Source organism: Rhipicephalus microplus, chromosome 6 (genome assembly GCF_043290135.1).
Source record: "Rhipicephalus microplus isolate Deutch F79 chromosome 6, USDA_Rmic, whole genome shotgun sequence".
NCBI classification, from domain to species: Eukaryota; Metazoa; Arthropoda; class Arachnida; order Ixodida; family Ixodidae; genus Rhipicephalus; species Rhipicephalus microplus.
The window spans coordinates 102849967-102862827 of record NC_134705.1 but is presented as its reverse complement, the minus strand read 5'-3'; the positions used below and the strand labels follow the sequence as shown (position 1 = coordinate 102862827).

At 44.4% G+C, this 12861-nt stretch overlaps 1 protein-coding gene across 4 annotated transcripts in view; it reads right to left on the bottom strand.

The window, feature by feature from the left end:
• The window catches only part of LOC142765401 (uncharacterized), a 101399-nt gene that overhangs the window by 69333 nt on the left and 19205 nt on the right, over positions 1-12861 (bottom strand). For all 4 annotated transcript variants that reach the window (XM_075866305.1, XM_075866307.1, XM_075866306.1 and 1 more), the window contains exon 3: positions 6906-6953. In XM_075866305.1, the coding sequence (XP_075722420.1) occupies positions 6906-6953 (48 nt within the window). The remainder of the gene's footprint in view (positions 1-6905; positions 6954-12861) is intronic.

The following is a 12861-nucleotide window of genomic DNA, read 5'->3' as shown; positions in this document are numbered from 1 at the left end:
GTTAAAGTTGGCAAGAATTTGTAGTAACTGTGTGCGCTATTTATTTGGTCGCGAAATGTTTCTTTCAATGGCGTTTTCCACTTAAACTGAACGACGGTTCTGGTCCGGTTGCAAGGTGGTTAAGTCAAGTGGGGAAAATATTTCGACGATCTGCCTGTATATTTCGCTGCCGAGAAATTGACGTGCAGCGTTCTCTTCGGTGGGAAATAGCAATGTAGTGATGGCAGCTGCCTTCTGCTGCTTGGTGCAGGCTCTAGATTTCCTCATGACATGTCCTAAAAGTAGTGGCTCTTCGTCATTGTTAGGTCAATTGACTTGTCCCCACTGTCCCAAGGCACCAAAAGTGTTCGTCAAATTTGGTAGCGAATACGTTGACGTAATCTACACAAACATCTAAAAGTCGGCCACCTATTTAAAATCAGTTGCGTCAAGTACGCGTTCGCTCGTCGCAGGCACTAACTGTAGGGTAAATGCTGTTACCTAGGCCTAAATCATTCGTCCGATTTTGAAAGACCACGTTTTTATGGTATCGCTCCATTGTTTCAGAAGATTCTGACCTCTTTGTGTGGGTGAACAGGGAGACTTAGGTGACGTCGAATGATAGTACAGGTATTGCAGTCTTCGCTTAGAATCGTCAGAGTTATAAAGGCAAACGTATCTCTTCCAGCCGTGATTTATTCATTATGTGCTATCATTGTGTATATGCTGAGGTGTCGGTTTTGCTGGGTGGAGTTCATCATCCTGACCCTTCCTTTTCCTGCGAGAAACCAGGCAAGGCCTCTGACAACTAAAATTGTGCAGTCCCGCCGCAAACACCAATAGCTCTTGTTGAGATCTCCAATATTTTCAGATTCGTCAGTCCCGATGCTAACCATCTGGTTAGCGCAATGCGAATAGATTACTTTATGCTCGAGATTCTTCAAGGCATGGGTGCGCGTGTGCGCATCTGACGTTGTCGATGTGCCTTATGATAAATTTATAAATTGGTTCAGCGGTCGATGACGGGGCTTGAACCTTAAGAAGCCCCTGCCAAGTGACACATACCTTGAGCAAATTGTATAGGATTCCGTAAATTACAGGGCAAGTCAAGAAGTTGATGAAGGTTCTTGCAGTGCAGATTCCAGTCGGGATTTTTAGAAGAGATCCAGCAATCTGGAATTTGGGCTCTTTCAAAATAGTCTTGACCTATTTAGAGTGGAGGCAAACGTGTCACTCTAGATGGACTTTCCAGAAGTTCCCATTCTTGTCGGTGTCTGTGTCAACCCGAACTGTGATGTTGTGGTCATCAGTGTGTGGGTCGAGGTCAGTGGTTGTTCGTCTCGCAGTATGAATATTTAGGTCGCGGCTGTGGATCGCGGCAAACCATCTGGGCTTCTTTTGGTGAAGTTCTTTTATGAAGACATCTTCTAGGCGGCGAGCTGATTTCCGACGGTTCACATATCGACATCAGCGGCGGTGGAACATAATCTTCATTTCTTATTACACCAGCCTCAACTGTATTCGTTGCTGTGCGCAGTCTTCGGGAACTGGGCTGGCGGCTATGCTCCTAGTAGGGTAGGTAGACACCCGCCACTAATCTGACATATAGCAGCCTGGCGAAGGGAAGCGGGACGGTCATCGGGTGTCAACTAGACTTTAGGGTTGTAGTCTAAGATGCGTTCTGCGTTGTAGTCTGCGATGTGCTACTCTGCAATTGCCTAGATTTGCGGCACTCTGCTGTATTTTACCACGAAAGCGTTTTATCCCGGGATCCACTGTCCTGTATGGCCTAGCGAAAAGCCATGGGCATCCGGGGCGGCCACAAAAGCCATGAAAGAGACTGAATCACTTGCGATGCGGGTGAGATAACATCAACCTTCATTCTATGCAACCAGCATACATATATAGCGACACTTATGTGACCAATGACGTCGGGTACAAGCAACACTTTACAATTGTAGGCAACAGTATACCAGATACCACGAACACTTGACGCGCATAGGCGCTATTACCACATGTCCTCTTCTTTATTAACACTGTGACAGTTGCAACCGACTTAGGAGTACTGCCCGCGAAAGAACACTTTGCAGAAACAAACAATGCGCAAGAAACAATGCAGCCAATTGCTCAACTCGCAGTGGTCCGGCTACCGAACAAGACGACCAGATCGCGTGCGGTATTCAGAAAGGTCAGTTCTCGGCAAAGAAGGGCTAAATAGATTGTCAGGTGCCTTGATGTTCCGTTTCTACCCGACTATTGATTGCTGCCTCCGCAATCATAGCTGCCTCCACTATCTTTTGGTTTTGAAACAAAGCGAACCAAGCATTTTCTGTCTCTGTCTAAAACTCCAGTAAAAGTTTTAACCACGTACGACCTCGGCCACTCAGCAAGCCTCGAAACCCGCGCTTTTGCTTTGCAGTCCACCACCCAGACTTCCGCGCCCGGTTCAAGTGCTCGCAATAAAAAATCTCTGTGATGATGGTGGAAGTTCCTACGCTGCCACTGTGGGACGGTCCTATCATGGCTTGTGAATTGCTTCAGGCTCACCACATGATGCAGAAGACTGGTGGGATGGACAGGCACCGTTGTGCGTAGCCGCCTGCCGATTAGATTTACTGCAGGACTTTTCCCAAGTAGCCCAGGAGTGTTCCTGTATGCTAGGAGAGAAATATATGGCTCTTTCGCTTTCGTAATGTGACCTTTATTGTCGGGACCATCCTTTCTACTTCATTGTTTGCCTGGGGGTACCTGGGGCTAGACCTCACAGCGCTAAAACCAGAGTTACGAGCAAACAACTTGTATTCCTGCGATACGAATTGTGCTTTGTTATCAAACATAACTTTTTGTATGCCATGCCTTCAAAAAAAAAAAAAAACTTTTGAGGTGCGGATTGACAGTGGCAGACGTTTCAGATGATAACAAAGCTATCTCTGTGTATAAAGAAATATAATAAACGACTATCTAACACAATTTTTGTTCAATATGGCACATATTCAGGCGCATATTGGTTTCACATATTGGAATATGGCACATATTGGTTTCAGGAAGCATCGATGTAAGGAAATGGCATTATTAGAACAAAAAGAGTACCTAATATCTGAATTTGAAAACAACCGTGCAGTTCTCGGTATGTTTGTTGATTTTAGTAAAGCCTTGGACAACACCCAGCATTCCACTTTGTTTGAAAAGTTGCAGTGCTATCGAATTAGTGGTCATGCACTAGACCTAGGTAAAAGTTACCTTAAATATCGGAAACAGGTGGTTGAAATAGATAGAAAATTCTCATAGCTGAAGCCTATTTCTAAGGGTGTACCTTAGGGAAGCATCCTTGGACCCCTTCATTTTATAGCCTATATAAATTATTTAACTCGTATTTATCCAGATGCTAAGTACGTCTTACATGCCGTTGATGTCAGCATGTTTGTTTCAGGAGAAAAAGTATCACGCTTGAAGAAAAAATGAACCATTTTTTGTGAAACTAAAGCTCTGGTCATGCTGTAATAATATGAAAATAAACACTAGTAAAACAGAGGCGGTATTATTCCGACCTAAAAATAAGCCCGTTAATGAAAACATACATCTCATGTATGGCGATACTTATATTGAGCTTGTTGATAGTATAAAAATTCTTGGAGTTACATTTTCAAGCAATATGCTTTGGATGAACACATTGACAATGTGCTCAGTCAGTTAACCCGGGTAGTGGGTATGGTGTACAGTGGCAAAACTGTTCTACCATACAAGGTAAAACCCTTACTTTATAAATCACTTTTCTATTCACATCTTTCTTATTGTTTCTTAGTATGGGGGACTACAACTTTCACGAACTTGCAAAAACTGTACCTGATGCAAAAGAAGTATATTAGAATCATTTTTACCTTCCCGTATGATGCTCACACAAGCTAATTGTTTTAACAGGCTGGAATACTACCCGTACATTGTCTCTACAATTTTAAGTTAGCATTGGCAATCACGAGTGATTTGAAAGAAAGCCGACATTTTTTGTATGACCTCTCAAAACTGCAGCTAAATATTACATTGTTTGAAACACGAAATAAAGAAACAAGGCAAATAAAAACTTCGAGAACAAACTACTCCACAGATATGTTATCTTACATAGTTCCTACGTTACTTAATAAATATGTGAAAGCTGGCATAGATTTTTTACACTGTACACAGATACGATATACACATGTTCACTTTTTAAGATTTGTTTGAAGCTGCTGTATTATCTATGGTTGCTATTTTTATTTTTGGAATTTAGACGTGATTTTTATATCTTTATTTATTTTTTATTTATTTATCTATTTGGTGTTTTTCTTATTGTTGTTGACTTCACATTGCTGATTGTTTGCCGCTGCTGTCGTACTAAAAGGTAGCTGTGGGCCTTTGTCAAGCTGCCTCTTTTGGAGTGCAGCTTTTACCTGCAGCTCTCCTTCATTAATCTATTCATGAAAAATAAACTTTATTAATATTATTAGTATCAGCGCCTAGTTTTTGCTTAGGAGGCTGTGGAGTCGTTGTCCAGATAATTGGTTCTGACTTCTGGGTTTCTGTGCTCGTCTTCACTGATGTATTTTGGTTACGAATATTAAATGAAAAAAATGTTCCGTCACTGGGCATCGAACCGTTAACACGTCGCTCTGCAGCACGTGACTCAGAACCAATAACGCTTAAAACGTACGTTATCTAGCGTACTAATGGCAAGCTATTTATATACTCAATTTAGTGCTAGCGGTCTCGGGGCTCAAAAACATCAGCGTGTTTATGTCACCACTAGCAAGATGGTGCGACTGGCGCGAAAGCTCGGCTGTGTAGAGGTGGCGGCCCGCGGTTTGCGAGGCATGCGTGCCTCTCCTGGACGTGGTCGCTCACATTCGCGCTTGACACACCTGAAGATGGTGGCAGCGGCAACAGTTTGTACGTCTTGTGCTTCTTCGCAACTTTGAGCGAAAAGGAGCACGAAAGTTTAAGAGGGCACGAAGGTTTGTGGCAGAAGCACGCTGCTCGCACTTGATCAACTAACAACTGCTGCAGCTTGCTCGTCCTCGTGCGGCGTATAGTTGTGCGTTAGTGTCATGCGTCTTGTGTTGTGTAAAAACAGCGCCCTTAAAATGTCCACCTAGGACAGCAATAAACCCGCGCTCCTGCATTATATGGTAATTCCGTGTTATTTTTTAAGGGAGAGGTGCGCCCTGCAAATTTCGAGCTGCTTGCTGTTTTTTTGCGTGACATAACAATTCTTCCTTTACCAGCACTTCCTTCGTCAGCGGGGTGAAACAATGCACAATGGAGCTCAACTACTTTTGTGAGGGCATAATTCATATTTGTGGTGTACCAGTTTTATGACAAAGGGATCAACGGTGTTTGTATTACCATGTATTTATTTTGGTCATTTTTCTGGGCGTTTGAGTGACTACATCGCTCTTCATGAAAGCCCTTCAGATTTTTCCTGGTCTTTGTGGTGAAGGTGACATTAATAACTTCGTTCCAGGTGATGGTCGTTCGCGTTCGTGTGGCAGCATACGAATAAATCCTGAGTGACAAATCATGCTCCCCTTTCAGCTTGTAAAGCTCGTTGCCCCATGAGTTCAAGTAAGTGTAGCTCCACAGCATATAAACCGCTTTATGACCCTTTGACGACCACTTCCACTCTTTGAACTTTCCGTACGGCTTCTGTCTCGCAGGACTAAGGGAAGGAATATTTGCCTGCAGCAGACATCTTAGTTGAAGCACGGTGTTAGCTTTCTCGCACCTTGCGGGATGATTTCGAATATAATGCTGACGGGTGTTATCTGTAAAATGGGTGTTTAGATTCCAACAATGTTTTTCATAATAACCTTGTATAAAGTTTCCGGTTCAGTCTTGTCTATTATGGTGGTATGTATTACGTGCAACTGCAATTTTAACGCACACTTCAGCCGTGCAACGTCGCTGAGAGTAAATAAATGAAAGCAAATATTGCGTTGGGTGCCGTTTGATTGTTTTCTACAAAAGGAAAATTGTTTTCATCGGTGTAGGGCGCATCGCATTGTGAAATTGTTGCGATATTGTCGGTACTGATTTGTGTTCTTGTTGTGCTCTTGCAGTGTGATTCGCTCTTGCTGTGCTTGATATTTTCATGGAATCGAGACGTGGACAAAGGAATCACTCGGTTCGTTTGAGACTACCCGATTTATTTGGACGAAAATATGCCCTGATTGATGCAAAGTCAGAGTACAAGCAAATCACGCTGTACACTTTCAGCGTAAAACAGGGTGTATATCTGGTTTGGCTGGGTGTAACAGTAGCTACTTTGCTCTGCTGCCGACCCAATGGTCATGGATTCGATCCCAGTCGTGTCGGTTGAATTTCGAAGGATGCAAACAGGCAGAAGCCCATGTACTGTGAGACGTCGGTTTACGTTAACGCACACCCAATGGTATAAACATCCATATCCCTCCTTTAAGCCGTCTCTCATAATGATATGGCTGTTTCGGGTCGTAAAACCCGACATAATTGTTATTAGGGCGTCTATCATCAGGAATCTGATGATCGTCGGGGTGAGTCATTTTTTATGACGCAGCCATTGAGCCTACCCGATTTCGAAGTAGAGCTCGCATAAGTTTTTAATAAACTCAATACTTGCGTTCTGCGTGCAATCTTAACAAACATTTTCTACAACAATCGCAAAAAAACAATAGCAAAAACACCGCCGCATGACCTGCGTGGCGCGTTTGTAAGTGTTTTCAAATCAAAGTCGAATGCATCAAAATAAACTCACGCGGCAATATCCGTATTTGGCTATATACAATGAAACTGTCTCAATAGCATTTAAGTTCTTTCTCATCTTTCGTATCTTGTTTGCTTTGTACGAACAGCTGATGTCATTTACTGCTTTGTTTAGTCATCAAATATGGCGTAGTTTCTTAGGAGAGAGCACTCACCGGAGGGTGGCCTGGAGGATGTGGTAAGCGATGTCGGACACGTGGTGACTGAAAAGAAAAAAAATCGTGAAGAAAGTGTTCCTGAAATCGCTCTTTAAATAAAAACAGGATGATGGAGAATAAGATATACTCCCTAGTACATACTTATACCTGCCATAGGTAGGAAAGCCTCGCACTTGGAGGCTTCAGCTTTAAAATGAATCAAGTACGGAGCAGGGCCTCTGCTTTTGTTCTGTTTCCTACTGTCTTTTTTTGTTGAGTTCTTATGTTATTTATTTTTATCTATTTTTCATATTTATATATTTCTTTTTTTGCCCTTTCTATGTTGTTTTCTCCTTGTTTACTTCTCGCATGCTTCTCTTTTATCTACTGGTAAACGTAGTTTTAAACTGCTTTGCATATACCATCGTCAAGGTGCTCAAAGAACAAGAGAAAAACACTTCTTTACTGGTTCAGATGCATGCCATTCACACTTCCTACGTGGCAATCGTGGCACTTTTTTTATTGAAGGTAACAGGCACGTCCTAACTGCAAGGGTTTGGGTTAATGTTCTGATGCATTACGTTGCTGATCCTTATATGCTAGTAATTTTCATTGCTTTGCCCCCACCGTAGTGGTCTAGTGGAGAAGGTATTTGGCTGCTGACCAGCAGGTCACAAGATCGAATCCCGGCTGCGGTGGCTGCATTTTCGAAAGAGGCGAAATTCTGTAGGCCCGTGCGCTCAAGTATGGGTGCACATTAAAGAACTTCAGGTGGTCGAAATTTCCGAAGCCCTCCACTTTGGCGTCACTCATACTTATATGGCGGCTTCGGGACGTTAAACACAACAAATGAACCAAATCATGTTTGTTTGTTTGTTCATGAGCACCACCAACTCAGACCTCTTTATAGATAAAACGACTCTCCAAAGTAGGTTTCGTTGAAACTTGTCATTTATAGCAAAAAAATATTCCTGCGCCTGAGTATGCACTTTTCCACTTCCGCAGACTTGCAAAGTTTCACCGTTATAAAAACCACGGTTAGGTATTCCTTAAAGCTTTCTCCATACATCTGGTCACGACCATCTAAACGTATTTTATGATACGCTAATTTCAATTACTGCATGCCACCACAGCCACCATGTAGCAAGCTCTAAGGTGGTGCGAGTGTACAAGTAAGGCTTTGTTTAGGGATTTCACCGCGAATCGTAATCTTCTTGCAAAAGGACTTAAAACTATGCAATTGAGGGTGTGCATAACTTTGCACAACGTTATCTTTATGTCAAACGTGTGCGATATGCACGCTGCCTTTTTCTGCGCATTACAGACTTTTTGCTTGGTACGCCACCTTAGCAACCAGTAATCTGCGGGGAACTGCGCGAGTCGTTTTCCCGTTATGATCTAGGGAGCAAGCTAGAAAAGAGCTGGGTGAAGAAGCAATCACGTGCTTGGCGAGGTGATGGTAACCTTTGAACCGAGTATCTCCGTAGTGTTCTAAAAACTTTATGAACTTTAAAATGAAAAAAAACTTGTTCTTTTATTTTGTACAGTATAATTTACAGGTCGTTGACTTATTTGACCCCAGTTTCACTCTTCAAAGCCTTATTTTACATTAATACTGATACGGGACTTTCGTTGAAGTGGGGTAGAAGAAAATGAAGTGAATGTGTTCTGTGACTGGCCTGCTAGTAGCTCCACAGTTTCGTTTTATTTCTGCCGAACGATTCAAACGCCTGTTATTATTAAAAATCAACGAAACGTCGCCCCTACAATCTGAAGAATTTTGGCACTTGCAAATCACATGAAACACCGCAAAATGTCTTTCCCGTCCATGTGAGGTGACCCTCACAAGCTTTCGCTGTAGAGTTCTTCGGTTGAATTTTTATCTCAACAAATCAGGATTTTCATTAACTAACCTATGTGCAGTTTGTAATGAACCAGAAACAATAGATCATTTTCGTCTCACATACTGCCGTTTCGCCTCACTGCACCAAATAATTCTTGAAAGACCAATTGGTATGCTCGGATTGCCAGTGAATACATCCACCCTATTATCGTTTGGAGCCAGTCAGTTGGGTGTGGACCGCAGTGGTATTCTGTCAGTGCTACATAAATTCATTTGGGCAACCGGAAGGATACGCTGCTAGTGGTACTGCCAGATATATCTAATTCTTTGTCCCTCTTCAACAATCTTGTTAATTTGTTTTATATATTCTGGTTTATCGAATTCTGCACTTTTTTACGCTTCTTCAAAGGAACATTATTATTGTTCTTCTCTAATTTCTCTTTCTTTAGCAAGCGTTGTAAAAAACATCTATTATAAGGTACAGTGCGGCAAATCCCCCATGTGAGTATGAACCAAGATCTCCTAGGCGACAAGACACGACAAGACTGCTGCAACCATCTATTATCCCGCCTGTATAATAAACATCTCTCACACGTGGATTCCGCTAGGTGGCGTAGGGCGGTTAGAACGTGGTCACATCGCTCTCCGCTTTATGAAACGCTTTCAGGCGGAAATTTCATTCTTGTCTACTTGAAGTGTGCGTCATCTTTTTCGTGAAGTTGCGAGAATTCGAAGGACACCAAAATCTGGAACCTGGACCAGCTTCACGAGAAACAATCAACTTTGGAAGACACGAAGTGCACGAACGCAGCTCACCGTATCACCGGCTTCGGTCGGCGGCGCTGGGACGCTAAACCGTGCGGGGTGCGGCGACGAGTGTGTGTGCGTCGACTGGCTCAACACCATCCGACCAAATTTCTCCGACATTTCCTGACCGATTTAGAAGTCGATGGTGAGTGCCATTTAACCTCCCTTTCGGGCTATACGCCTTGCGCAGGGGAAAACGGAGGTCGGCTCATTCCTCTGTATCTACTGAGCATGCATGCTATACGCCTTGCGCAGGGGAAAACGAAGGTCGGCCCATTCCTCTGTATCTATTGAGCATGCATGCATAAGGACGCCTAAAAATTCTTTGTCTAGATGAACGTCGACGAAGACCCTCCCGGCGTATCTCTGGTGTCGGAGAATCAACCGAATGACGCGAGTAGCGTCCCGTCAAATGAGGAACCAAGTAACGACGCGCGAGCGCCCAGCGCCACGTCTCTCGATAACAAGAACGATGACGACGCGGGTGTGGCTCTTACTTGGACGGGGGACAGCTGGCATACCGTCCTTTCCCGCAGAAGAAAAAAGAACCATAAACAAAGCCAGAAAGAACCCGAGAAGGGACTAGAGAAGAAAAAAATTACGGCATATTCACGGGGTGAATGATGATGAATGGGCGAAGCTCCGGAGGGATTCATCGGTAAACTGTGAATCTTCCGTGTAATTCGCCCAGTCGATCATCATGTAAAGAAGTGAGAAACGCTGTGTGTGTATATACACAAATCAACTTTTATTTGTTCTTAGACGATGGATGGCTTCCGATGTCCCTTGCCTCGCGCGCTCGCACATCGGGATTCTGTCTGCGAGCGCGCGCTGCTGCCGCCTTGCGCTCTCTCCGCTGTGCAGCCTTATCCATCCGGCGACTCCGAGCGTGCGCCAACAGCGAACGGATTTTATTACAACGCTCTCCTAGCGTACGTCGCCACACTAAATCGAACGATTGCCTTCAACCAATGACACGCGCCATATGTGACATCATTCCTATTTTATAAGATCTCGCGTCTTTCATGAACTACAAGTACCGCTTTCTAGTTTATAACATCTTGCATCTTTTCATCATCAGCTACAAGTACCACCATCTAGTAAACACTACAAGAACTAAACGAGAGGTGGCTACATACAGGAGACGGTACCGCCATCTAGTGAACACTGCAAGAACTAAACTAGAGGTGGCTACATACAGGGGACGGTACCGCCATCTAGTGAACACTGCAAGAACTAAACTAGAGGTGGCTACATACAGGCTACAGGGGACGCACAGCCCACGCCCTAAGGAGCTTCGCCCCTAAAACGAAAAGTCAGCAGCCCATCCGCCTGTCGACGCAGCACTGGACAGCCAAGTCAAGCGGGAGTTCCAGCGCAGAAAACACCGAAGTCCGACTCCCCTTGCAAAGGAAGACTTAAAAGTTATCCTGAGTTCGCACAAGGGCCTCACAGTGAAAAAAATATTTGGATCGGAGCTCTCTATGGCAGTGATAGAGGCCTGCCGGAACAGCTTTGAAGGAGAAAGTTTTTTGCTGCGGGTCCACCCTGGATATAACATCATAATATTGTCCGCGTCACACGAACAAGTGGCGGGCAGGCTGAGAGAGATGAACCAATTGAAAATGAGAGGACGGATTCACCCCTTCAATGCGTACGTGGCCGACCCAGAAGACGTACTGCGAGGCATCGTTCACGGACTACTGCCTGGAACCACTCAGGCTGACCTGGTGGCAAACCTACGAATACGGACGCAAGGGGTGAAGATAGAGAGAGCCAGGATGCTGGGCTCTTCGAAGTCAGCAATAATAACTTTTACGGGTGACGTGCTCCCCAGGTGTGTATATTTTATGGGTGCAGAAGCGATCTGTTATCCATACAAGCCTACCGTACAGGTTTGCAAGATTTGTCGATCAACTGGACACCGAACCGATGTGTTCCCGACTCCGAACGCCAACGCGTGCTCCGAGTGTGGGACGTGTGATCCTACTCAAGGACACGAATGTGCCCTGAACTGCGCCATATGCGGTGACGAGCACGCTGCAGGAAACAAATCGTGCAGAAAGAAACAGAAAATGTGGCTCCCCGAAAATCACGAGTGGAGATGTTTTGAAGACAGAGTGTACCTACGCCAAGTAGGATTTCCCGCAACTTGAACAACACCAGCAGAAACTTCCTCGTTGTTTCAGCTCAGACCGAGAGGAAGCGACGCTCCAGAAGCGGCAGACATCTACTTCCAGCTCCAGATCACGATCAAGATCGAGATCAACATCAAAGACCACGCATCAGCGAAACATCAACAAGCCTGCGGAGGCCCCTGGCAAGCCAAACTTGAAGAAAACACCGAGCAGCAGCTGGGAAACAAGCTCCGTGCATGCCAGGAAAGAAGAAGCAGCAGTAGCAACCACTGGCCTTAGTACGGAGGACGTACAAAACAACCAACCAAACAAGGTGAGCTGGGCGAGTCCAGTGCCTCCCAATGTTCCGGTAAATGATAGCCCCCAGTATAGGAAAATTATAGAGGAGAACAAAAGATTAACACAAGAAATCAAACAGCTTAAAAATCAAATGGCTGCGGAGCAGAAAAAGTATAAACTGGCCATCTCGTCAATGGAAAGCAAGTTAGAAAATGCAATTAAGAAAATACAAAACCCAGGGTCGGTAGGCAACCCAACCGAGGGCAATAAAAAGGCGCGAGAGCGTCTAGGCGACATGAAGGACAGCGCAGAAACGAGCGAGAAAACGATAGACGAAAACTCGTTCGCTACTCAATCAGAAAGCAGTGAACAAGTAAAGCAAGTTCAGACGCATGTTCAAGCAAACGGGGAACGCATAGCTGCTTTACATAAACTTCTAGCTGATTTCATGGCGGAAATGAAAACGTTTGTTGTAGAAGAACTGAAACGTCAGAGGCAGTATGTTAACGATGCTGTGGGAGGCTTGCAGAGGGCACTAAACAAACGCTGTTTGTCCGCCCCAGTTATTGACAAACCATCCTAAGCGGGCCGTGACAGCATGAATACCACCATGCAGAATGGCCAAAAATAATACAAAAAGTGTAGAACATTTAGAGATTTGGCAGTGTAACTGTCGCACTTTTCACAAGCGCGCCGCAGCACTCCAAAATTACATGAACTCGGTACCAATTCAGCCAGACGTAATATGCCTGCAGGAGGTTGGGCCCAAGATGGTAAAACTGCAGGGATAATATAGTTTACAAGATCCAAATTATCCCCGCGTAGCCTCGCTGGTCAGCAAAAGTATTGCAGCAAAGGTTGAGCTCATAGAAAGTTTGCGGATAAATCATTAGAGAATCGCCCTCCA